The 26,427-nt window shown below is 44.9% G+C and overlaps 2 protein-coding genes across 5 annotated transcripts in view; both read left to right on the forward strand.

The window, feature by feature from the left end:
* Positions 1–160: 160 nt before the first annotated feature.
* On the forward strand, positions 161–10,187 carry nol9 (nucleolar protein 9). 4 transcript variants are annotated; one of them, XM_070544821.1, is made up of 13 exons: positions 161–244; positions 637–1,137; positions 1,207–1,417; positions 1,896–2,026; positions 2,128–2,263; positions 2,434–2,530; positions 5,183–5,280; positions 5,361–5,528; positions 8,048–8,300; positions 8,377–8,491; positions 8,587–8,761; positions 9,573–9,706; positions 9,789–10,187. In XM_070544821.1, exons 2-13 carry the CDS (start codon positions 685–687, stop codon positions 9,906–9,908), a joined length of 2,091 nt encoding a protein of 696 aa, XP_070400922.1. In that variant the 5' UTR covers positions 161–244; positions 637–684; the 3' UTR covers positions 9,909–10,187. The 4 variants fall into 4 exon arrangements, with proteins under 4 accessions (XP_070400922.1, XP_070400921.1, XP_015822615.1 ...); XM_070544820.1 differs by having other exon boundaries at positions 216–322; XM_015967129.3 differs by having other exon boundaries at positions 240–396.
* A 6,343-nt stretch (positions 10,188–16,530) lies between these two features.
* Positions 16,531–26,427, forward strand: part of plekhg5b (pleckstrin homology domain containing, family G (with RhoGef domain) member 5b) — a 105,432-nt gene continuing 95,535 nt past the window's right edge. The window contains exon 1 of the mRNA XM_015967134.3: positions 16,531–16,751. Coding sequence (XP_015822620.1) covers positions 16,670–16,751 — 82 coding nt within the window. The 5' untranslated portion in view covers positions 16,531–16,669. The remainder of the gene's footprint in view (positions 16,752–26,427) is intronic.

Raw genomic sequence — 26,427 nt, forward strand, 5'->3', positions numbered from 1 at the left:
AAAATATTTGGTTTTACAACATAAATCTTATGGTATTTTATCTCGTGCTAAGCTTGTATGATCAACACTTTTGTTTAAAGATTATTCATAAACAGCACTCTTAAAAAGTTTATAGTTGACCATCTAGATTCGGCAGAAAGCGGTACATTGGATCAGTCCGCGGGTCGTCATCGCGTCTTGTTGCCTAACAACCAATCAAAACAACACGTTCCTCCGGACGATCCAATCTGGCACCAGCGCCTCGGTGTGTGTTACACACGCATTTAGCTTGCTAGCATTGCTTCACGAACACACGTCGAGTTAATTAAGCCTCTTGATTCGTGTGAGTGAATTATAAACGTAAAGTCAGATAAGTTCTTCTCTAAAGGTCCGAGTGAGTGTTTTACCCAAGTGGGGGTGAGTTTCGTTTTAAAAGCTATAGCAACATTAGCTATTAGCTAACTGGTTTCGGTAATAACAGCGTGCTAAATAAAAGAAATGGGATGCATATGCACAGCTTAATTTGGTTAAAAGCACAGAGTTCGTTACTATTTAACTGTGTTCAGATGAATTTTTATTTGAAGTTTTCGAACAAAGTGAAACAAGTTATGATCAACTTGCACATAATATAAAGAGTACCATGCCGTGTCTCTACAGGACCCCCCTCTGTGCTTTACCACACCCTCGCTCGTGCATCACAGGATCATGAAGGCAAACAAACACACACAGGTCAAAAGTAAGTCTCAGAAATGGAAAGATGTGAGAGGCAAACGGTGCAGGCCCCTCATCACCCCTTCAGACCTCAACTCCAGTCCCGTCGTGGTCAGAATGGTAAAGGAGCACCAGGTGGCTAAGAAGAAGAAAAGGCTGAAAAAGAAAGCCAAACCAGTCTCTGAGCCTAAACTAACCCCTCCCAAGTCTGAATGTAAGAAAACACACCCTCAGACGAATGGGAGCTCCTCGTTATCCCAGGATGCTGAGGCAGAAGACGTGCAGGACTGGAAGGAGTATTCCCAGTCGATCCTTAGGAATGGTATGGAGACTTCAGGTGATGTAGAGGACATTCGAATGAGTAGACTGGAGGGAGAGGCTCTCCATCACTGTGCACAGAGAGATGACCGACAGAACCACGCTGTGCTGGTCTTGCAGAAACATCAGGTATGCTTCAGAACACTTCAACTCCAACAAGCACAGTATCCTTTTCTAAACATCACATTTTCTTTGCAGACCCTTTGTTTTCGTGGGAAGTGCATTTTGACCTGTCTGTACGGTCGTGTTGAAGTCATGGGATTTACCATCGAAGAGGGTCAGAAGTCGTACCCGCTGTTTTCCCCGGCTTCACACTGTCCACTCACCATCAGAGCAATGGAGACCTCTCACGACGTCAGAGACCACAGAACAGACACTTCACTCATACTTCAAGAATATCTAACGCCAGGTGAACCGCGCTCTTGTTTTCACAATATTTGTACAATTAGGTCAAAGCATCCTCAAATGAACAAAAACACAGATGATGTCTCACCTGCACATCGATAATTTAATTAAAAGTGAGCCAAAATGTTATTTTCAGTTACTGAGTCAAGCATTAAGTCTTCTGCTGATCAAATGATCCCAGAATGAAATGTGAGCGCGTGTGTCCTGGAGCTGAAGCTAAGGATGGTTCTGCAGACTGCTGGGTCATGTCGGTGCATTATTCCAGAGTTTCTGTTTATTCTGGCCTTCACTGTCCAAACTAACCCACCATTGAAGTTCTAGAGTGATAGTTTCTTTGTTTGTGGGCAAACGTACATAATCAGCAGGGCTTCAGATGTGTTTCCCCTGACTTTAGACAGAATATGGTGAACTTGTTTTTATTGAAGATTTACTCGCCTAAGTCTGTGATGCTTGCATGCTGTTTGACCATCAACCTGTTGCAGCATCACGGAAGAAGTTACTGAAAAAGGTCACGTCAACGTCATCCATCATCCTGCTTGAGCCCATGGAGACGCCTCTGACCCGCTTCCTGTCCAGCTTTTCTCATCTCGGTGAACTGTTCAGCCCCCCAGCGGTGAGCGGGCTCACGTCTGGGCTGAGTTCCCCTTTCATTCGGTGCCCGCCTTCTGTCAGTTCACGTTACAGGGAAAGATTTTGTTTTCTGTGTGTTTGTAGAGTGAACTCATGTCAGCTGTTCTCGATACCCCGCTGAACGGTCTGGGCATGATTCCCCTGGCCAGCAACATCGAGGGTCTGAAAATATCCAGGAGCTGCAAAGAGACCCTGAACAGCGTGGTCAGCGCGTGCAGAGGTGAGGGCTTTCTCGTGAAAGGCTGCTCCTGCTGATCATAAATAACCTGCAGCTTAAAAATGGTTAATTATCACATCATTCATGTTCTCAGCTGAGTCTGAGCTATGGGTTTGACATCATAATGAATATTATTGATGAACAAATCACCTGGACCTGTTTTCCTCCCACAGGAGACATTGACGGCTGCGCTGTTGTTCTTGTATGTGGAACCAAGAACGTGGGCAAGTCAACATTCATCCGTAACCTCATCAACACGGCATTGAATCAGTAAGTGCTTCTAACGGCCACACACACAAATGCATCAATGTTTGGTGTTATTTTCATTAATGTTCGTCCTTCTTATTGAGATTAGTCTAAAACAAGCGTCACTAGATCCTGTCCTTGTGGGCCACAAGTCCCCTGCTCCACCTCGGTGGAACCAGAACTTTAGGTCAAGTGTGGTAGGAACGGCAGCCCTGCCAGGTCCAGAGTTGGTGACCGCCAGTGTTGGGAGTAACGCGGTACAAAAGTAATTAATTACTGTCATTACAGCATTGCTTTTTGCTGTAATGTAGTAATGTAAGGCATTACAGGGAAAGAAAATGGTAGTATTTACTCGGTACAGTTGTCAGTAACACGGTAATTACAACGTATTTTTAAACCCAGAATCAAGACGTGGGTTTCCTAAAAATTCAAAGCCTGAAAAAAGATCCAGTATCCACATATATGACGTCATTTATGGACTCAGCTTTGCGGGCGTTCTATGAGCAGAGAGGACGCAGCAGTGATGACTCAAATACTCCAGCTGCGTCCTGCGCACGGCCGCTGTTATAGTCACAAAATCACCAAAACAAAGTAATTCGTGTGCGATCGTTCATATCAGCTCATATACTCTGGTACTTCATGTACTTTTCAGCTGAGTTCATGATCTGTGCCCCGGTGATTTCAACTCATTGCTGCTGGAGCGCAGCGCAGATTAAGCTTTTTATTTATTTATTTGTTTATTTATTTATTTATTTGTGTTTGGTAGATCCCTTTGGCTGATTAGTTAGAAAGTAGGAAATCTAGGAAACAGTTTTTCTGGAAGACGGAGAAAACATGCAGCATGCAGGAAGGTTAGAGAGAGAAAGGGCCGGAAATTATTCAAATAAAATCAAGACAACAAAACAAAGTGCTTGAAAAGAAAAAAGTCGGTAGATTTTTCCCCAATACACATTTTTACCAGTGAAAAGCAATAATATATAAGCATTTAATATTCATACATGTGATAGAATCAGATCACCCCAGAAGTCAGTCCCACATCCAGGGCCGTATCAAGGCATTTGGGGACCAAGGCAAATACAGGCTTGGAGCCCCCACCACCTCACTCCCTGATCAGTTAATCTAAGATGGCAGCGTGCTGAGAGTACAGATTGTTGTTGTTTTTATTTAATAAACAATCATTTTAAAGCAAATCTGACTGTTTTTAACAGCAACCCTAGCTCAGACACCACATCACCTTCCACATATATGTCATGAGCTCACTGAGCGTCACATGACCAGATTCATGCTGAAGTTGTTTTGGTGAAAGTAACTTAAAGTAATGCAAAAGTAGTGTAATGCCTTACATTTTATAATCAGTAATATTGTAATGTAATGAGTTGCTTTAAAATGAGGGTAACAAGTAATAACTAATGCATTACAGTTTTGAAGTAACTTGCCCAACACTGGACTGACCGCTGATGTAAAAAAGAATGTTTGCGTTTTTGTCTCAGGTGTCATTCACTGAGAAACCGTGTAATACTTGTTATTTTTGAGTTACAGTTGGTAACTGAGCTGCATGTGGCTGCTGAACACAAAAAAGCGTCTTTGTCTGCCACCTCCTGCATTAGCACCCAGAATAATATAGAGGAGAAACAGTCTGGTCAGAAAAAGACGGTTCCATATGCCTCCCTCACGAGGGCGATGCAGCCTGGGTGGAGCTGAGCACGTCTCGGCTCGTAGAAGCTAACCGTTAGCCGCTCCCCGACACAGCGGAGCACGGCCAGGCCTTTATTTGTGGAGATAAGACATCAGTGCTGCATTTATTCCTAAGAAGAGTGAATTGAGTCAGCGGAGGAGTTGCGTTGCTGTTTGCCACTCAGAAGCGATATGTTTGCCTTTCGTGGATAGTTATGGAATTGTTTGTTAAAGCTTTTCTGAGACTGACAAAATGATCAAAATCTGCTGGAAATTTCCCCGTAGACGACCACGTTTACAGGGTATCTGCAGGTCCTTAAAAAGTCTTAAATTTGCTTTTCCAAATTTAAGGCCCTAAAAATCCTTAAAAATGACAAATAATCCTTAAATAGTTTCCAAAGGTCTTAAATTACCAAAGACCCAATAAACAAGATTCTTTTATTTCTATAAAATTTTCATGAATTTCTAGTTAGTTTGGCATTTTTTGTGTATGATATTGGCGTAAGCGGAACCGTACACATTCGGTTGGGGGGGCTATTTTTAGATGAGCAAGCTAGTGGGAGTTTGCGCCATGGGGAAGTGCAACATTAATGGTAACTGGATCGCTAATCCCACGCTCACTACGTGGCTAGCACCGGTTCTAGGTAATAGCTGGAAATTATAGCTTAAATTTAATTTTAAAAAATAGCTTAAATTTGGTCAAAGTGGCCTTAAAAAAGGTCTTAAAAAGTCTTAAATTTGGCTCCCTTAAACCTGCAGATACCCTGGTTAACAACCCCTCTCGTCGGTACTGATCTAAGTGTGACCGTTTTATCAAGGCTCGCTTTTTGGACCCCCTACGGGTGGCGTGTGGAGTTGATTGGAGAGCCTAGAGGAGGCGATTAGGTTGCACAGACGTGGTGGTGCACCATGTCCACGGTTGCAACAGGAGGTGGGAGCTGTGCTGAGCTGAAAGAGCCGACTGATGCTGCTTTCAGCTTCTTTTCTGCTTGTTGTCTGTAGCACTGCTGCTGTGGACTATTTGGAAGGAGACCTGGGTCAAACTGAATTCACCCCTGCCGGTTGCCTTTCTCTGTCCACAGTCACAGAGCCTCTTCTGGGTACGTATTTTATCTGTGTAGGGTTAGGGTTCGCCGACCTCTCTGCTGTGCTGGTTCAGTGACGCCAAACTGTCTTTCAGGTCCTCCGTTCACACACCAGAACACCCCAGAGCACATCATCTACTTCGGTCAGCCATCATGTGAGTCGGACATGGACCGCTACTTGGAGTCTCTGAAATCGTTGTTTCGTCAGCGCCCCCAGAGCAGAGAGATGCCCATCATCATCAACACCATGGGCTGGGTCAAAGGTCAGCTCAGCCTCCCACTAGGGCTGCACGATTTTAGGAAAACCCGCAATGTTCAATAACGATGATTAATATTGCGATGACGATATTACTTGTGATACATAAAAACTTAACTCGGGAACAAAAATATCAAAAACAAAGAATTTTAAAAAAATCATAAAAATGAGAAAAGCAAAAGATGTGAGGAAAGGGAAAAAGAAAAGGCAATCAGTGGATCCCGGGAAAAGCAGAATCAGCAGAAAGAGCAGAACAAAGCTAACTCGGGTGCTTGCTAACCGTCAAAATGAAGTGTTGGGGGCGGGCGTCTAACCTATGAGAACCCACCCAATTGGCCAAAGGGGTGAAGAGCTCTGTTTGATTTGTTAAAATAACACCGTGCTTCCGTCTGACTGACAGGATTAATTATGTGTAGCAAACATTTGAGCTGACCGTTCATTGTGATATGCATATTGCATATGCTGATATCGCGATAATGGGCTCGACACACGGGAGGCGACAAACGACCGCGATCAGCGAAATTTGTCGCCGTCGCTTTTATTACCTGACACGCGGGAGGCGATCAGCGGCAGCGGCAAAGCCGTCTACGCGTTCTGTTCCATGGCGAACTTTAAACTTCCGTTGTTTTGATTGGCTGTGTCAGGTTGGAGGGAATTAAGGTTATTTAAGCGGTTCAGAGTTAATAAAGTGGTAGATATGATGTTTCACAAGGTGCTGCTAGAGTTATGTGAAATCTTACTTCTGATTTTACTATAAAACATAATAATAACCAACTTCTCCTCCATGTTTGCTCGGAGGTGTACGGAGCATCCTGTCCGCTCATTGGTCAGTGAATGAAACCTCCGTTGATTGGTCCTCGTCCGAGCGACAGCGATGAAAAGTTGAAAATGTTTCAACTTTCTGGGATTGCGTCGCTGGGTCGCCTGTGCACGACACGTGCACGAGCGCAAAATTTCACACGCATGTTTTTCGCGTTTCGCTTGGTAGGAGGGAGACCCGCGATTATCGCTTTGTCGCGCACGTCTCATTGAAAATGAATGGAGGAGAGGCGATGTCGCCTCCCGTGTGTCGAGCCCATAACGATGTGTTTACGATATATTGTGCAGCCCTAGCCTCCACACAGTGACAATACAAATGTAGCGTCCAACAATGGTCAGTTTAGGTACAGCCTGACCTTTCACCAGCTATTCAACATGTGGTCAGAAAGGAGGCACAACATTGCTTGTGTTCCCTTTAAATGTGTCTGCTGCACACCAGCTGGGATTCATACTGTAGAAGTCTGAAAGATAAACAATAACTTTCTCTCCCAAGGTCTCATCTGTCTGCCTCCAGAAGACTCGAACTCCAGTTCGAATTAACTGCTACATTCAAGAATCATTCACTAAATCAATATGAACTCCTTCTATGACTTATAATCTAGATAATCATTAAATAAACATTTGTTTATTACTATTTATGATAATTATAGTACAATGAAATGCTTCATTAATCCGTGCACACTGAATGGATGTTATGTGTGTCTCATAGAACGTGCAATGTGTTCACCATGTTTTGACGACAAGGTCCTCACACCTGCTCCACACAATAACAAGTACGGCTAAGTTAAACCCTGACACATAGCTAATCTTTTACCCGGATCAGAGCCTCCATATCAAAGAGGGTGTGTTTCTGAGTTGCCTTGGTAACATCTCCAACCTGTCAGCCTCTGATTGGCTGTCCAAACCATAACAACTAAACTTTAAAACTAAAACATGCTGAGAGATTCGACAGTTCTAGAGAAAGCTTCAGACCGGCCATCTTTAGCAAAAGCTCTGCAACCATCAAAGATTTTGACACGTTGTCAAAACCATTTTTGTACCTGCAAAGCTGAGACAGCAAAACTAGTTCCTGCAGAACAAAGACGATATTACCACTCCTTAAGAGTTATTCCTGAGACGCACGCTGATTCCAACCTGTGCTGCCTGGTGACATCTTTTGGACCGGAGAAGTCGGTGCTTGCGGTCAATCTACCGGACCTGGGTGCCCCGAGGTCACCCGACCCCTCTGACCTCCGGATCCGTGACGAGGGTCATCAAAGGGTGAGGTAGAGCACAGAGAGATTGCGTCTGAATGTGCTTCTGAAGATAACAGCTTCATAGATTACCGCAGACCATCCAGAACTCAGCTTATTTTGATGAGGACGCTCTGACTGATATCGCATCCACACACAGGTTCCAGACATCGCCGTTAGCTCCATCCATTCACAGTAAAGAATAGTTAACCAATTAGTCGTGTTTTAAATTGTTTGTAAAATAAATTCTTACTGTTATGAACTTGACTCTTTCTGGTAACACGGAGTGTGGTTGATCACTGAAAAAGCAAAGAACCTAGAATCTTCTGATTAGTTGCAATAAAGACCTCGCAGGCTAATATTTTATATTTATATAGAATATTACATCTTCATGGTCATAACAGTTCAAATCCATCAGTTTGCCTCCGCTGCACAAAGGTGTGAAGAAGTTCAGACGTGTGTGTCCTCTCTGCAGGATTTGGACTCCAGTTGTTGGTGGACATAATCCGGTTCCTCCCAGTCACACACGTGGTCCAGCTCAGCCACGGCGGTACCACCCAGTGTCCCGCCCTGACTCCAGAGTATCTGAGGACTGCTCACGGCTATCAGACTCACCCGCCCTCTCAGACTGCGTTGGATGAGTTCACAGAGAGCCACTGCCCCCCCAGGACCTACTCTCACCTCAGCGTGCAGTCAGAGTTCCAGGGCGTTGCTCGCCAGGGGACAGCGTGAGTCCAAAATCACTTCCGTCGCCTCCTACTCAGAGCCCTTTGTGACTTTATGTCCTATGAATGAACTCAACAGGAGACACCAGCGCACCAATGAGCACAGAGAGCTGTCCCTACTGGCCTACCTGAGTCAGCTGCAGTCTCCTGATCCTGGTCCGGTCAGACCCCTCCACAGCCTGACCCCGTACCAGGTAGAGGAGAGTCCTGCTGTAGACGTTTGTTTTATTGTTAGACCTGGACAGACTCTGACGTCTAAACCCAAACTAACGGTTGTGTTGTTGAGCAGGTGCCTTACACAGCGGTGGCTTTAGGCGTGATCCACTGTGAGGTGGCGCCAACTCACGCGCTCTACGCTGCCAACGCCAGCCTGGTGGGACTTTGCTGCCTGGCAGAGAAAGTAGCCAGCAGGGGGGGTCCAGTCCTGCTGTCCCAGGCACCCGTTTGTCCCTGTGTGGGCTTTGGTGCGTGTCCTGTCTCGTCTGACTCAGTGCTGATCCGTGCATCACCAGTGTAGGATGTTAGAAAACCTAAACTCACCTTGTGAGTAGGAACCCTTAAAACCGCTCATTCAGTAAACCTCATGCTGCAGCTCAAACTGCTATGAATTCTGGAAAGTTCTTAACCCTGTCGGCTTTTACCCGACCCTCCAGATGGTGTGTGTGTGTGTGTGTGCACCAGGAATGTCTTCGTTTATTTAGCTGGTGCACACGGTATAGATGTTGTAGGATTTTAATGCAAACTTTTACTTCAGTTACTGTTTTTGAATTTTCGCCACTTTTCTTCATACCTGCTGCTTTTCGTGGTCTGGGTCAAAGGGCACCAGCTCCGCAGCTGGGACTCCAGGGTGGTCCCGCTCAAGACACCTTAAGCAGTTTCTGGCCCATAAATACTAGTAATGTGGCTACTTCAGGTTGACTTCCCATGTTTATCATATGCAGAAGTACATCCAGTCATGCTTTTATGAAGATTTCATTCAAATCCATCCCGGTTGATTAAATATTTAGTCCACAGACGAATGAACTCATAAAGAGCGAGGCGGGCACGGACCTTCTCAGCCTCCTTTCGGTGGTGGGTGATGAAGGAGCGGTGCTTCTCGTAGATTTGGTGACTTTCACCAGTTTTTTTCCTGGCTGCTACAAATAGATCCTTTCACGTACAAACAGATGCGGAAAGTTCAATAAATAAAAAAACAGGACCCGTTGTGAGTTGGTTTCTGTAACAGCAGCTGGGATGTTGGGATTCTTCATCAGAATCGTCCTGTTTCTCCTCCAGGTGTCCTTCGAGGTATCGACACAGCCCGAGGTCTGTACTTCCTGCTGACTCCCGTAGATCCCTCCACCCTTCGAAAGGTCAACTGCCTCCTGTTGGGGGCAATTTCATTGCCTTCGTGCATTCTCACATCCCAGGTCAGAGGTCGAACAGTGCTCCTTGCAAGGCTCCTCGTGCACGGATGTCTCTTTACTCATAGTGTACTTGTGTGTATTTCAGCCTGGCCTCGAAGGGGAGACGCCTTACGTTACTACAGACTACAGCTTTGACCTAAGCGGAGCTGGAAAAATACGAGTCTTTAAGGGACTGATGAGGCCCAGTCAGATGGGAACGCAGTAGCGCGGCCTCGACGTTTCTTCTCTGGACCGTGAATGTTCAGAACATTGTTGACTCTGCAGAGCGAGGGCTGCTTCTGTCTCTGCCCCAGGTGTTCCCGCTATGGACGTACCACCTGCTGAGAAAGACTTTAATATCCCATGAATGGAGATTACGCCATAACTTGTGTTTTTAATTGTTGTTTGACATCTCTTCTTTGGTGGTCGCATTCCAAAACTCAACCCCTGCCAGGTATTAAAAAGCAAACAAATAAATAAAAACACTTGTTTTGTGCTTCCTTCAGTTGCGTCTACGCAGTGCCCAAAACCGTGTACTAAGTTTTTATTATTGCAGTTGCCTGCCTCTGTTTTTACTACAGTGGTCTGCATAAACTCAAGGATGTTCTGGAATGTTCTGACCAGCATCAGGGTGAACTACAGAGGTCTGGAAGAAAAGCAACCAATACTACAAGGATTTTGTCCAGAAACCTGGACAGGCAGTAGCACTAGATTGTTCTCTGCAGGTTGGTCTAGCCACGGTCCATAGTAGCCTCATCAGGTCCACCAATGGCCTGAACAATTTTACATTGGGCCAATCAGTGCTGTTTGTAGAAAGGTGTTGGGCGGGCTTAGCATCAGAGCTATGATGGAGAAAAACAAAGATGGCACCAGCTCAGGAATAGCGCTAGCTTGAATCAGTTTATGATGACTTGGACCAGGGCCATTGAATTTTGGGCCTGGAGGGCCGCTATCCAGCATATCTTAGTTTCAACCCTGCTTCATCACACCTGATTTCAATCAGCAGGTGATTAACGGGCTTCTGCAGAGCCTGATGAGCGGCTGCACAGGTGATTCAACCACTGAATCAGGTGTGTTGGAGCAGAGAAACTACTAAAACGTGCTGGATACTGACCTACAAGGCCCGGAATGGAATAGCCCTGATTTAGACTTTGTCTTTTCTTTGAGACACGAGCAGATAGAGGTACCCAAGTCCTTTACTTAGAAAATGGATGTTTTTGCTTCTTCCTGAGTGGTGTATGGCAGACGGATTTCCGTAGCGATGGGTATGTCGGGTTGTTTGTTGCTGTTGTTGGTCCTAGCACTGTCCAACTGTCCAGTGTGTAGATTCCTCATCACGATCAAGCTCTGAATGGGTCCCTACCAGACCATATTTACATTAGCAGGACGGCTGGCCATGCAAACAAATGGTAAATGGCCTGTATTTGATATAGCGCCTTCTAGAGTCCTTGAACCCCCAAGGCGCTTTACAATTCACACACACGTTCACACCCTGGTGGTGATGAGCTATGATGTAGCCACAGCTGCCCTGGGGTGCACTAGAGGCAAGTCTGCTGTACACAGGCGCCACCGGTTCCTCTGAACACCACCATCAGGAAGGTGGGTTAGGTGTCTTGCCCAAGGACACAACGACAGCAACAGACTGAGCGGGGGTCGAACCTGCAACCTTCTGATCACGGGGCGAGCGCTTAACTCCTGTGTCACCGTCGCCCCAAGCATCCCATCTCTGTAAGTTACATGTATGCTAGTAATTGTACTCCACAAAACAGAGATGGGAATCGTGGCATCAACGAGTCGTCTCCATGTCGTGTTTTGCTTCAGTTCAGCAACCAAACCAGGTGATTTCAATCAGCACAGGGAAGGAACCGGGTTCAGCTGCTGGGCAGAACAAAGTCACAACATGGAGACGACTCGTTGATGCCACGATTCCCATCTCTGCCACAAACCATACAGATCTGTCAAAATTATCTAAACTTTATGAAAATCAACAATTCAATTCAAGTTAATTTATCTACACACCAAGTAGTGTTTCTATAGTTACATTGTGATTTCTTGGTAAATATTCTATTTGGTGAGAGATAAACTTTATTGTATTTATCCTAGTGGAGCTATAATTAAACGGGTAAACTAGTAGTAGCACATCCAACGTCAAATAGAGTAAAAAGTTATAATCAGGAGAGGTGGTTAGCAGCAGTGTGCTAGCAGATGGCCCCCTCCATGAGGCAGTGATGTCATTCCCTACGGCTCTGTTTCACTTGAGTAGGGTTCTGATTCAGGTCTCATTTCTAACTCAGACGGGTCACATTTTGTTAGTCTAAAGTCTAAATAGAACTGTAGACACATTATTGTGTGTGTGTGTGTGTGTGTGTGTGTGTGTGTGTGTGTGTGTGTGTGTGTGTGTGTGTGTGTGTGTGTGTGTGTGTGTGTGTGTGTGTGTGTGTGTGTGTGTGTGCGTGTGTGTGTGTGTGTGTGCGTGCGTGTGTGTGTGTGTGTGTGCGTGCATGCGCTCTGTCTTCTCCATCCCCAGTGAGTCGTGGAGGATGGCTGCTTATACTGAGCCAGGATCCTCTGGAGGTTTCTTCCTGTTAAAAGGGAGTTTTCCTCTCCACTGTCGCTGCATGCTTGCTTAGTATGAGGATTGCTGTATAGTCACTGACACTAGTCAGTGACTCGATGCAACCTGCTGGGTTCCTTATATAGGAAACATTATTTCTGATTGGCTTAATGAACTGTGAATTGGAATGTTTATTATGTGAAGTGCCTTGAGACGACTCTTGTCGTGATTTGGCGCTTTATAAATAAACTTGAATTGAATTGAATTGAATTAAAGCTACAGTGTGACTTCCGAGTTATTCAGTAGATTGTTGTCTCCAGTTTTCCATGGTGACCAGTGCAGGACCTACAACTGGTACAGGTTCTTCTTTTTGCCACAAGAGGGCAGCAGACATCCAGGCAGAACTGAACTGATGGAAAGTTTAAAGAGAAGAAAGCCTCAATAAAACCTGAACAGATGAACCAGAGTCCAGCAGAGACTCTGAGATCATGCAACAAAGAGCTGCTAGTGTGAGCGGTCTATTAAAACACCCCATCGGAGCCCTCCCTTTGTGTACTGTCCCTTTATCGAGGACGGAAGTGCACAGACAGCACGGACACACTTTGGCGCTGCCTTTTGTTTCCAGTCACATGTCCTCCATAGAGACCTCATGCAAACCAAATTAAAAGGTCTTTGTAGTGAAGAGGAGCCATTAGATCGGTCTGATTCAACACAGTGAATGCACACATGCATGCATTCATGTCATCATTTGAATTTAAACTCAAAAACCTTTGTTAGTCTCTAACCCTGATGAATAAATTGTACGATATTGGAGCTGAGCATTTGTGATTCTAGCATGAGAGCAGCTGTTGAGAGGATTTAAGGGCTGAACATGAAATATTAACTCTGCCAGCAGGACAAAAGCATACAACTTTCAGATGTTTCTGTACGATAAATGCCAGGTTGATAAAATTCAGTTAAATAAATCTGCCTGTTAAAGAGTTAATCCTGAATCCAACAGGATGTCTCAGACTTTCCTCCTGCTTTTCTGAGAGGTGACAACAAATACTTAAAATGTGATTTTTGTCCCAAATTATTAGAAAAAAAAAAACAGTTTTTGAAGTTTAGTTTGTGAGTTTTCTCCGAAGAGTGGCTGGGCTCTCCCTTAGAGATAGGGTGCAAAGCTCGGTCATCCGGGAGGGGCTCGGAGTAGACCCGCTGCTCCTCCACATCGAGAGGAGCCAGTTGAGGTGGCTCGGGCATCTGGTCAGGATGCCTCCTGGGCGCCTCCCTGGTGAGGTTTCCAGCCACGTCCAACTGGGAGGAGACCTAAAGGGAGACCCAGGACACGCTGGAGGGACCACGTCTCTTGGCTGGACAGGGAACGCCTTGGGATTCCTTGGAGGAGCTGGCCCGAGTGGCTGGGGAGAGGGAAGTCTGGGCCTCTGCTGCCCCCGTGACCCGACTCCGGATAAGCGGAGGAGAATGAATAGATGAATAGTTTGTGTTTATTCCGTTGAGGTTTCCCTCTTATCCTGGGTAAAACTTTCATTTAGTCCTGCAAACGTGTTTAGGATGATTTAGGATTTGGTAACCAACTCATAGCTTAATTTGCAAATATGAATTTGACCTGTTTGGGATTAGTAGGATGTTATAAACTCATTCATGATCTGCGCTGCTTTTCCTCAGCAGAGTCTCAGGGAGTTGGTGTCTGTCAGCCGTCATCGGGTAAGAAGAAGGGGACACCTGGACAGGTCACCAGCTCATCAGGGGGACTCGCAACGATTCACACACTCACCCAAGACTCTCCAGTCAACCCAACATGCCTGATTGTTTTGTTCTGTGGGAGGAGACTCGTATCTGGAGAAAACCCTGCATGCAGAAGACTGTAGCTGGGATTTGAACCTGCAACCTCACTGCAAGGCAACAACGCTACCAACTGCACAGCCAACCAGTTCAATGTTATCAACATAAAAAGCATTCATTTTGAAGAGATAATTTTCACTATTTAAACATTAAAAGCTCAAATGTTTTTTTTTACTTTAATTTTAAATGAAAATCAACATTTTCCTGAAAAGTGTGATAAGTGACCCGCACTTGTATAGCGCCTCTCAGAGTAAGGACTCCAAAGCGCTTTACACTACAGTGTATCATTCATCCATTCACACACACATTCACACACTCGTGGGGATGAGCTACGATGTAGCCACAGCTGCCCTGGGGCGCACTGACAGAGGCGAGGCTGCCGAGCACAGGCGCCACCGGTCCCTCCGACCACCACCAGCAGGCAACGTGGGTGAAGTGTCTTGCCCAAGGACACAACAGCAGAATTCTCTGTCCGGAGCCGGGACTGAACCTGCAACCTTCCGATTACTGGACAACCCGCTCAACCTGTTGAGCTAGCTGCCCCTAAAAAAGGACAAACTATCATGTACGGGAGCTCTAGTTCCACATGGTGTTTTTATAGTAGAACAGTAAAGAGCAACTTATTGGTAATAACCTATAATTCATTTCCTTTATAATTGAAGTGAAACACAGTGTAGAAGTTTTCATTTTAGCTGTTTTTTCTACTTTTATCCATCAAATGATGACATTTCACTACTTTTACCCACAAACCACTTTGAGATGGTAGGGAATCCAATGCTGCCTGAGGCAGTGATGGGTTTGTTTCTGCTTGTTGTTGCCAGCGTGCAGAAGCAACTTCCTAATGAGCCCTCGGAAGCTTATCTTTGGGTGGAACCCCTTGTTCTCCTTCACTTCCATCACACAGTGGAAACCGGCACTTGAACAGCTGCAGATAAGCTTCTAGAACCTTTCCTGCTCTTGTGACCAGAAGGTCCTGACTTGACCTTTCTCTGGAGAGCTTAACCCAGAGGTCTGCAGACATGTGTCTCCTCGGTCCTTCAGCGTCTCCGAGCAAAAGCACCACAGGCCTCGACGTCCACGTTTCCTCCTCACCAAAGGTCCGTGTCGTTTTCAGAGCAGAAATAAAACTAACCACCTGTTGAAAATAAGCGCTTTCTTGGCGATCATTGGTTAAATCCACGGCACAGACCAAATCAGATCAGAATATAACTTTTCTAGGCCCATAGACTTGTTCATTTTTGGGCAGGAGGGGACCGTCGGTCTGAAAGATGGGCATGACTTATTGTCTCCAGCTCAGCTCTCCAGAAACGTACGTGACGGAAGGGTTTGTTCATTATTCATAGTTTCCCAGTTGTGCTGGTCCAGTTCAGATCAGGTCAGTCAAACTAGCTGCTGGTACCAAAGTGCCCATAAAGGACCAACCCCTTCAGCTTTGGGAGGCATGATGAAGACCCTCAAGTATCATCACACTTTAGTCCAGCTCTCGTCAGAAAGCATCAATAAACAATCCCCCCACCAGCGTGTCACTCTTCCCTCCCGTTTGCCACAAATGTAAGTTCCTAACAACCAAATCACACCGAAGCATCATTAATGAAGTTCGTGTTAAGAGTGTGTGCATCCCATTCAGCATTAGAGCCATGGACGTAATTTTCAATTTAGAAGTGGGGGGGGGACACGGGGGGGGGGGGGTCTTTACAGTATGCTCTAATGGGAAACAGGCTACAACACAAACGGTTGTTTTCCGCTTGGTCCTAGAGCTCAACCAGTGTCACTTTAATAAAGCGTAATATTGTTTTTGGATGGTAAAAAGTGCAGGGGTCAAAACTTGACTTTGGGAAAAGTGGGGGGGTTATGTCCCCCCTGCCCCCCCCAAAATTACGTCCATGATTAGAGCTCAATGGTTCCTTCAGACTCCTGGATTAACCAGGGTGGGTCTGCATCACCTGGTCTCAATTTAGAGATGATTAACGAAGCTTGTGTTGCATTCTGGGAAAATCCTGAGCGGTGAGAATATCAGGTTATGGGTAGTTTCGGAAATACTTTCTTCTTTAATCAGAACAAATAACAAGTGTGTGTGTGTGTGTGTGTGTGTGTGCTGAACTGGCTCTCTGGCGCCTCCAGCAGCAGTTGATTCGGTGAGAATGTGCAGCGAGTCTTTTGTGAGCTGCTAGTCTGAATGAATGGAGAGGGGGAGAAGAACCGACACCGCAGCGGGGCTCCGGACCGGACCGGCGCGTGAGCTCGTCTAGAGGAAGCCCCGGCTCAGAGCTGCGGCTTTAACAGGATTATTAACCCTAATCTAATCCCGGTCCCGCACCGCGTGTCTTTATGTTGTGAAGAACGAGAACGGAGCAGCAACAGGTTGAGTCCGACTGGCTTCCGTTCTTCTTTCTTTCCTACGGACGGATGCGTCTTCCCGCTCCGGTTCACACCCGGACGGAGACGGTCCTGCAGCCCGAGCCCGAGCCGTCCAGCCGGTGAGAGGAGAGGAGGAACGGCATCATGGTGACTGGCTGTTGTTAAACCTTCTAAACTGAAGCCGAGCTGCAGAGGGAGAAGGCGCGTCATTCCAGGAGGACTGCGTTCAGATGGTTCCAAACAAGTGGACCATGAATTCAGCTCTGCACAAATCGCCCCCAAGGAGCTGGCTTGGACTGAGACTGCGACTGAGTGAGTACAAACAGAACAACAATCACATCTCCGCTCTTTTTCACCCCCTTTTCCAGACCGCGGGCGCGTGGCGCGCTCGTGTGCGTTCAACAGGGGCGCTGCCAGGGATTTTCGGTCCCTTGAAATGTGATCGGGCTAATTGAGATTTTCTGTAACTAATTAATTTAAAGTTTAAATGTACACCCCCAGTCGGTCACTGGGGCTAGAAACGTTAACTTCTCTGTCTGGAGGCACCTTGAGGAGTCGGGAGGACCCTCGGGGCTCTCCCCCATGTCTGGGTTTGATGGGCTCTGTTGCTCCGGAACTGCACCGGTTCGAGTCACTGGAGAGACAAAGCACTCTGATCTTTTAGTCCTGCTCTTGGTGAAGAATCTGAAGAACAACATCCATGATGGATGGTCCCACATGTAAATCTCCAGCCAGTTCACCTTTGACTGCTGTGTTTCTCTACTCCTCTGAACTCTCCCATTCATCGTTTAAATCAGACGCGACTCCTCCAGCAGCAGCAGCAGCAGTGCTGTTTTATCCAGAAAGACTAGTTTGTAAAAAGTTGGGGCTAAAATGACGTTACATTTCCACTGTTCCTTTAAGGGAGAGGTGTCCTCAGGAGGAAGGCCAGAATCATGAAGTTAACATTCCCCACAGGTCACAAATGTGCTTTTATTTTATTTTTTTAAATGCAATCATTACGTAATGGTGAATATTTGTACATTCAAACTTTGTCCAAAATTAGCATATTAGTCATGATTGGAACATAAAAATGTGAACGTGTCTGCATCTACAGGAGCGACAAAATTCATAGAAATGACCCCCAAGCTGACTTTGGACATGTCTACTCTAAGGATTAAGAACCATCTGCTGCTTTTGATGCTAGCCATCCCATCTACATCTACATCTACGGTTGTCTTTTAAACTGTCTCTGGACGCTATTGGACACTTGAAGGACCAATTAAAGCAAAGAGGTTGACGTTTAGGGAACCTACTTCCGGACAACAGAATGAAAGAATGAAATGCAAGTCAACGGGGCTAAAAACACATTTTCTAATTCTGCTTGTTATGTACCGTGATTTCACATATGACGTCCGTGAATTTTAAAGACATTTTGATACCAAGAACGCACTTATTTTCGAATGGGGGGGAACTTTATTTTAGGTTTTGTGTGAAAATAAGTCCAGGACTACGAATGCGCTTAACTCATTCCCTGCCATTGACGACTAAAGTCGTAATTTTAAATCCAACCGTTCACTGCCAATGACTTTTTTTTTGTGTGTGTGTGGGCGTCGGAACGAGCCCCCGCACCGTGAGAACAAACATCCCAGCTCGAAAGCCGGTCTTCATCCGCTTACGTCACGTGACCGAGAAGCAGAAAATCGATGTGTTGGAAGATCGTTTATGGCCGCTGTCGTAAAAAAAAGTGGTGTGCGAACTGGAAAAGCTTCTGCCGATCACAATTCAACAACTGATTATGAAAGAACGGATAATGCTTGAACCGCACAGATTCTTCCTGATGTAAGAAGTGAGTCTCCGCTTTGTTTTGGTTGTTTTGGCGTTGACATCATCCTAGCGCGCAACGTTCTTAAGAAAACCATAAAACGGTGAGAAACGCCGGCAGCAAGGGGCTTTAGCGATCAGGAAATGGCTGGCAGTGAATGAGTTAATGAAAGTCACGTCATCAAACCAGACATGGAGAAAAACAGAGAAAATGATGTAAGTTCAGCGAACTTCTAATCCTTCTTTCAGGAGCGAAGAACCACCATAAATCTGGCTGTTTGGTAAGTAGCAGCTACGCTAGGGGAGAGGAGATTATGTGGTGACGTGCCAATTTCTGATTTGTAGTCGTTCTAATTACGAACTTTTACAAGCTGATAAATCTCAAAGCACGTGACGACATGGTCCAAACACCCATGGTTAGTTTTCATTTAAAATTTAAGTTCAACATCCAGGGCTTAAAGTTGAGCAGATTAGAAAAAAAAACCTCTTAGTGCCGTTGACTTGCATTCATTTTTTCATTCTTCTGGTGACCCATGAGCCGACCAGAAAGGGAGGAGCCTTAGGCTTCAGTGGCGTGTCCAGATCTTCTAAAATGGGGTGGCCCAGATTAGGGCTGCTCAATTAATCGAATTTTAATCACGATTACGATCTGAGTTTTGAACGATTATAAAAAACAAAACAAGCCGATTATTTGCTCCTCCCGCCTGCGCTGCGCCAAGTTGCAAATGAAGCGCTCCTCCCACAGTGTTGCCAACTTTGTGACTTTGACGCTATTTCTAGCAGCTTCTCAGACCCCCTTCTTGACTTTTTAACTTAAAAGTACCTAGCGAACACCTCAGAAACATCTCTGGTAACCCTTAGCTACTTTCTGGATAACTGTCGTCGACATTTCCTGCAGGTTAGCTAAACACTCCGCCTGCTCTCCGGACCGTTCTTCAGGACATTAGGAAAGGGAATGATGCAGTGATGTGTCGGTCGCTAAAGACAGCTCTCGGAGCCGGCTCCCTGTTGGATTAACCAGAGTGAGTGACACACACACCGCACCTGCGGACTCCTGAGCCACTAAAATGGCTAAATGTGCGCGTGCAGCGTGCTAAACACACGAGCAGCTTGCCCTGATTGCTGTGAGACCGGGTTGGGGGGTGGGGGGTGCAGCTGTGGTTGGGACAATTATTACATTAATTGATGGACTTGTAAATAAATAGTTTATAAATAAGGTAGAAATAAGTTCCTCACGCTAATAAATAATAACTAATCTCTCTGAGGACACGGTGCTAGTGCACTCTCCAGCAGCACATTGACACGACTAAATACGTATTATGCAACATTTTGTGAACATCAATTTATTTGCATGTATTTGTTATAAATGCCACTGTATAATTCTTGCTGTCAGTATTTGCAAGATATTGGTATTTGGGTCTGTACTGTTAGACTTAAATGAGTTAAACCAAGGTCTATAGACCTTGGGTCATAAACTATGAGCTATAAGTATATTGGTCTTTTTATACTGGGAATCAGGAGTTATTTTAGTGATCATCTTGTTTCTTATTTTTGTCCTGATTGTGCCCTGAGCAATTTTATGACTGAATAAAAACAAATAAAATCAACATAAATTGAAAAATCGTCGTAAATAATCGTGATCTCAATTTCAGTCACCATAATCGTGATTATTATTTTTGCCATAATCGAGCAGCCCTAGCCCAGATGAGGCACTACTTTGTGCATGGGTGACACCAATGGTTTGCTTTATTTTTTTACCCCAAGCCTTTTGTGGACAATGAAAATACTATTTAAATGGAATTCAGTGTGGTGACACATGGGGTGGCCATTCAGATTCCAAGGGTGGCATGTGCCACCCCAGGCCACTCCCTGGACACGCCCCTGTTAGGCTTGCAATCCCAATACTCGCACTTCCACCCTTGCGCCCTTCAATTACGCAATCCCGACCAGGGGTGCGAGAATGTACTAGGGTGCCCCTATTCTGAAATGCAGAATTTAATCACGCCTCTTTTGCAATCTTGATGCGCGCTTCTATCGCGTCATACCCGTGTCAAAACCCGTGCACGCGCATTGGGTCCACAGCGCGCGTGTGAACGGGACTCGCGAGCGAAAATATACATGGCAGCGCGCGTGTGAACGGGACTCGCGAGCGGAAATATACATGGCGAGAGGTCATTTGTGCACTGAGAGGGAGCAAACTGTGTCTGTGAGCGCACAAGGATGTGCACAAGTGACAAACCTGCGTGCGCGCGTTGTCAACGAGCACACGGCAGAGGAAAACGTGCGCGCGCGGCAGCCTCTGTGCGCGCTCGGCAGCCTCTCTGCGCGCTCGGTTTCTGACTCCTGCTCGCTCGGCTGTAAGGGTTTTGGCACTCTGGAGGCGTGGCCTGTGGCAGATCTTCTCTGTCCTCTGATTGGTTAGTGTACCCCGCACTTTACCCTCTACCTATCTATACAAAAAAGTCTGCTATTCAAGCAGTTGCTGGCATAGCTCAGTTGGGAGAGCGGGTGACTCTCGCCCCGGAGGATCTGGGTTCGAGGCCAGGCAAGGAAAATGCAGTAGATGTCATGTTAATTTTTCTTAATTTCAGGTATTTTACAGTTGTGACCGTTCAACTGTCATTAAACGTCCGAATGTTTGCTGGGCAGTGTTTTAAAAAGTGCACATAAGCTAGATGGTTTTAACCATAGAAAATTACATTTTTTGTGATACTGGAAAAATACATACTGAAATAAAACTACTGATTGAAAACTTTATGACTGTGGTTGTACAATATATGACTCACTAATACACTGCAAACTCCCTTAGAGTGGGGCTTCCAGAGAGAGAGAGAGAGAGAGAGACAGAGAGAGAAAAGTTCTTGCCTCATTAATGAATTGTTTATTTTTTTCAGTATTTAATTGACAAATTATCCTTTCAAATAATTAATTGATGAGTTACATAATTGTCCATTTAGAATTGTTGAATGGACTGAGTCAAGTTTGGTGCACTTTATATATTTCAAAACATGTTTTTTTTAATGATGCATATAAATAATTTAAATGTTAATTTAATGAAATATTTCTATTTTTTCATTACCTCACCCTTGTTTTGACAAAAACGGGACCTTGCTGGATAATATCATGGAGAAACTATTTGTTCACAGTACATGGCTCAGTGAGGATCTGTGTACCAAAGGAGGAGATACTCAGAAATCTGTCTGCAGATTGTTACAACCCAGACTGGAAGTGGTGGGCTGTAATAAGAAAGGAGACCAAACAGAGCAGTGGGGGTTCAACAACTGATTTATTTAACAAAAGTAAGGATTTACTAAAGCAAGTTAGTGAACAGAAAATGGCCAGTGAGGACTCTCCACCACACAGGAGAGACCCAGTGAAAGCAGAAAAACAGTAGGCTTTGTAGGCAGCACCACACCCTGAGCCCAGGTGCCTCCAAGGCTGCTTAACCAGCTGCCTACAACAGAAGAAAAACACAATTAAACACAAATGAAAACCCAATGAGACGGTGGGGGCATCACAACACGTTCAGGACTACCCAAACACCAGTAAATCTTGACTGCACTGATCTGAGGTGTCAATGGCCATATTCCCCTCTCTTCCAGAGTCATATATTTTCCTCAAGTTCAACTGCACTCTGAAGAGGCTCATTTGGATTGTGCCACATAGGCCAGTGACCTTTGTCTCAGCACTGTATGCTGGAACTATCAGCGACCAACCTGGGAATCTGGTGTGATGAAAATGCTACAACTAGAGATGGTCATCTTGGTAGACAGGGGTTTCTTCATTGATGACATTGTGCCCTGCAAAGTGTACAGGCCAGCTTTCCTTTCTGGCAAACCTCAAATGTCTGCATGTAAAGTTATAGAAACAGAAGCCATAACATCTCTGAGTGCATGTGGAGCGCTCCATTCATCTGGTCCAAGAACACAAGCATTTTGATTGTTATTCCCCTCCTTGCATTTGTAAACAATCAGCTATATGCTGTGGTTTTTCTCCTTACCAACTTTTAAAATAGCCCACTAGTGAAGGCCTGGGCAAAGAAGCCTGATGTCTGAGAACCTCAACATATGTACGGCAACCATACTGTATATTTACACACTTTCATAAAGAAGCTGCATATCAAGCTTTCATTCAGATGACCTTCAACAGTGCTGCACCCTGCTGAGGGACATCCGAGTAAAACCTTGAGATGGCCATTTTCTGTTCACTAACTTGCTTTAGTAAATCCTTACTTTTGTTAAATAAATCAGTTGTTGAACCCCCACTGCTCTGTTTGGTCTCCTTTCTTATTACAGCCCGCCACTTCCAGTCTGGGTTGTAACAATCTGCAGACAGATTTCTGAGTATCTCCTCCTTTGGTACACAGATCCTTACGGAGCCATGTACTGTGAACAAATAGTTTCTCCATGATATTATCCAGCAAGGTCCCGTTTTTGTCAAAACAAGGGTGAGGTAATGAAAAAATAGAAATATTTCATTAAATTAACATTTAAATTATTTATATGCATCATTAAAAAAAACATGTTTTGAAATATATAAAGTGCACCAAACTTGACTCAGTCCATTCAACAATTCTAAATGGACAATTATGTAACTCATCAATTAATTATTTGAAAGGATAATTTGTCAATTAAATACTGAAAAAAATAAACAATTCATTAATGAGGCAAGAACTTTTCTCTCTCTGTCTCTCTCTCTCTCTCTCTCTCTCTGGAAGCCCCACTCTAAGGGAGTTTGCAGTGTATTAGTGAGTCATATATTGTACAACCACAGTCATAAAGTTTTCAATCAGTAGTTTTATTTCAGTATGTATTTTTCCAGTATCACAAAAAATGTAATTTTCTATGGTTAAAACCATCTAGCTTATGTGCACTTTTTAAAACACTGCCCAGCAAACATTCGGACGTTTAATGACAGTTGAACGGTCACAACTGTAAAATACCTGAAATTAAGAAAAATTAACATGACATCTACTGCATTTTCCTTGCCCGGCCTCGAACCCGGATCCTCCGGGGCGAGAGTCACCCGCTCTCCCAACTGAGCTATGCCAGCAACTGCTTGAATAGCAGACTTTTTTGTATAGATAGGTAGAGGGTAAAGTGCGGGGTACACTAACCAATCAGAGGACAGAGAAGATCTGCCACAGGCCACGCCTCCAGAGTGCCAAAACCCTTACAGCCGAGCGAGCAGGAGTCAGAAACCGAGCGCGCAGAGAGGCTGCCGAGCGCGCACAGAGGCTGCCGCGCGCGCACGTTTTCCTCTGCCGTGTGCTCGTTGACAACGCGCGCACGCAGGTTTGTCACTTGTGCACAACCTTGTGCGCTCACAGACACAGTTTGCTCCCTCTCAGTGCACAAATGACCTCTCGCCATGTATATTTCCGCTCGCGAGTCCCGTTCACACGCGCGCTGTGGACCCAATGCGCGTGCACGGGTTGTGGCACGCTTTAAACGCCATACGCTTCACCCAAGTCTGCATCGATGTTGATTTGGGTGAAGTGTGTTATCTAAATTCAATTTCTGCAGGAGAAAAGGATCAAGTTCCTTTTCTGAAAATATGTATTTTCTAATGAAATTAGTTTGTTTTAGGATGATTAGTTGATGCTCTGAATGTTTTAGACAAAGCAACAATGAATTAAAATTTATTTGAAATAGCTGGTTGTTTGAAAGTTGTTGATAAAGGCCTTTGAAAAAAGTATCACAGCGACCAGCATGCATTGTGATCGATGATGCAATGCTCCCTGTCTTAATTCAGCAGTCATCTACACACTCGTGTACTCAAAGCCTTTCTGTGCACTTTCTCCAAGTGCACTTGGCAAGTATTGAGATTGGGCCTATGTCTCCTCCCCTATAGGGAGCCTAACCCCAAATTCCACTACCTCCGCTCCGCTCCGGCACGAACGCCGGAGCAAAATCGGTCCCGTTGTAGTCATTCAGAGCTGTTCCACTACTGCGGCAGTGCGGCACAGTGCTCCGCCCTCTGTTCCGGCGTCCGGCAAAAATAGAATCGATCCTATTTTTGCCGGACGCCGGAGCACCTCCAAAAATAGAATCGATCCTATTTTTGCCGGACGCCGGAGCACCTCCAAAAATAGAATCGATCCTATTTTTGCCGGATGCTGGAGCACCTCTGCAGTAAATGGACAGAAATCACAACCGCCCAACAGGAAAAGGAGCAAGCACAACTTCCGTTTTTCACAATAAATCGATAAACAAAATGCGTTTTTTGTTTCATATGCACAGGTTTAACAACTTTTAACAACTATCAATGGCGCCTGAAGTTTAAATGCACAAAAGTAAGCCATAAATACAGTTTCCACTATCAAAGTAGTCGCCCTTTGTTGATCCAAACACTGCTGATCTCTCAACACAAATGATAGGCAGATTAAACAGTTCATTTCGATGCTTCTCCCACACAACGGGTGTTTGGATCTAACTTCCGCGTTTATTGCTCGGACTGTATCGCAAGATCTCGAAAATCCCGCGAATGCCTGTTTGCGCACCTCAGGTCTCCGCACCGGAGCGGAGCCATTGTAGAGCGGGTACAGTATAATTGAGTTCGGAAGCGAGCGGCAGCGGAAGGCGGGGGCAGAGCGGAGGTAATGGAATTTGGGGGTTAGTCTCCCTTTCCTATCGGCTCACGGGTCCCCAAAAGAACGAAAAAATGAATGCAAGTCAACAGAGCTGAAAATGCTATTTTCTAATCCGCTTTGCCTTTCTCCCTGAATTGCACATACAGTATGTTGTACTGCAATTTAAATGAAAAGTAACCGTTTCCACCATGCCTGTCACGTACTTTGAGATTTATTAGCTTTATTTATTTATTAGTGGTCGTAATTAGCACGACTACAAATCAGACATCGGCACGTCTCGTATGACGTCGCCACAGAATCTCCTCTCCCCTAGCGTAGCTGCTACTTACCACATGGCCAGAGTTATGGTGGTTGCAGCAAAGGTGCTACGTTTGGAAAGTTTCAATAAATTCTGTCCTGTGGAAATGTTGCTAACAAACACTAGGTTGACTCCAGCTGTTACTGCTAAAGGTTTAAGCATTATTATTATGTGTGTTGGTATGACTCAGCTATCAGCAAATCAAGTTTTAGCTCAACACCCATAAAAATGAATTGCAGCCATTTTTGCGTTTGTCACGCTTAATTAGCTTTAGCTAATTCCAAGTTTAGTCTGTTGTAGATGAAGGCTTTAGAGTTGCATTAAAACCCATTAAGTGATTAATTAGAGATTCTTTTATAATGTGTGTACACACACACACACACACACACACACACACACACGGAAACAAGCCAATTTCAGCCAAAAATGACATCATTGCTTTTCAGCAGCAAATAAAAGGCTAACGATGACCTTTTATACCTACAGATTTGACAAAAGGCTGTTGCTCTCTTGGACTGGAGCTGTTCTTGTGTGATGTGTGCGGTGCTGACGGTTCAGGGGTTCATACAGCGAGTAAAGCATGCAGAGTTAGAGTTTAGTAGTCTTAATTAGTTGAGTCTGGAACCCCTCGGTATTCCAGGCCACAGGAGATTTAAAGCTGGTCTTAAGCACCGAGGTCTAATCTGGGACCAGATGTCTTGTCTGGTCTCGGTTCTCTGTTGCAAAACAAAAAAGATCTTTGCTTGATCTGCAGCGTTCCGCTGTTATGATGCTGGAAGTAGAAGGAGCATTTATAGAGACAATGAAGTGATGCTGGGGCTTGTTGTCAGAAACTGGTCCCACTCAGATTTGTCACTAAATGACAGACTGGTGACTAATTGCGTCTCGTTAGGGGGAAACTAATAATAACTTTCAAAATGTCTTCTTTTGAAGCTTTGACAAATGTTCTTGTGGGTGTTGTTTATGGCTGTCAGTAAAATAAACACTGTGGGACTGGGATGTTTGTATCTGTAGCTTCAGTACGTATTAATGCAGCAACTGTCAAGCGTTCAATCTAAGGACTCTACCGTGCTGTCTGATAAGTTACTCTAATTTCCCTCTGGGATTAATAAAGTATCTTTGAATTTGAATGGAAGGTCTAATCTGAGAGCAGCTCTTTTGTTTTTTAAAATGGTTGAATGAGAATATAATATTATATTATATTATATTATATTACATTATATTATATTAAAAACAGTGTGGTAGATTTATCTCTGAGGTCTCAGACTCCACTGGTGTGATTTAGGTGTGCTGGT

This window comes from Nothobranchius furzeri, chromosome 15 (assembly GCF_043380555.1).
Source record: "Nothobranchius furzeri strain GRZ-AD chromosome 15, NfurGRZ-RIMD1, whole genome shotgun sequence".
NCBI lineage: Eukaryota > Metazoa > Chordata > Actinopteri > Cyprinodontiformes > Nothobranchiidae > Nothobranchius > Nothobranchius furzeri.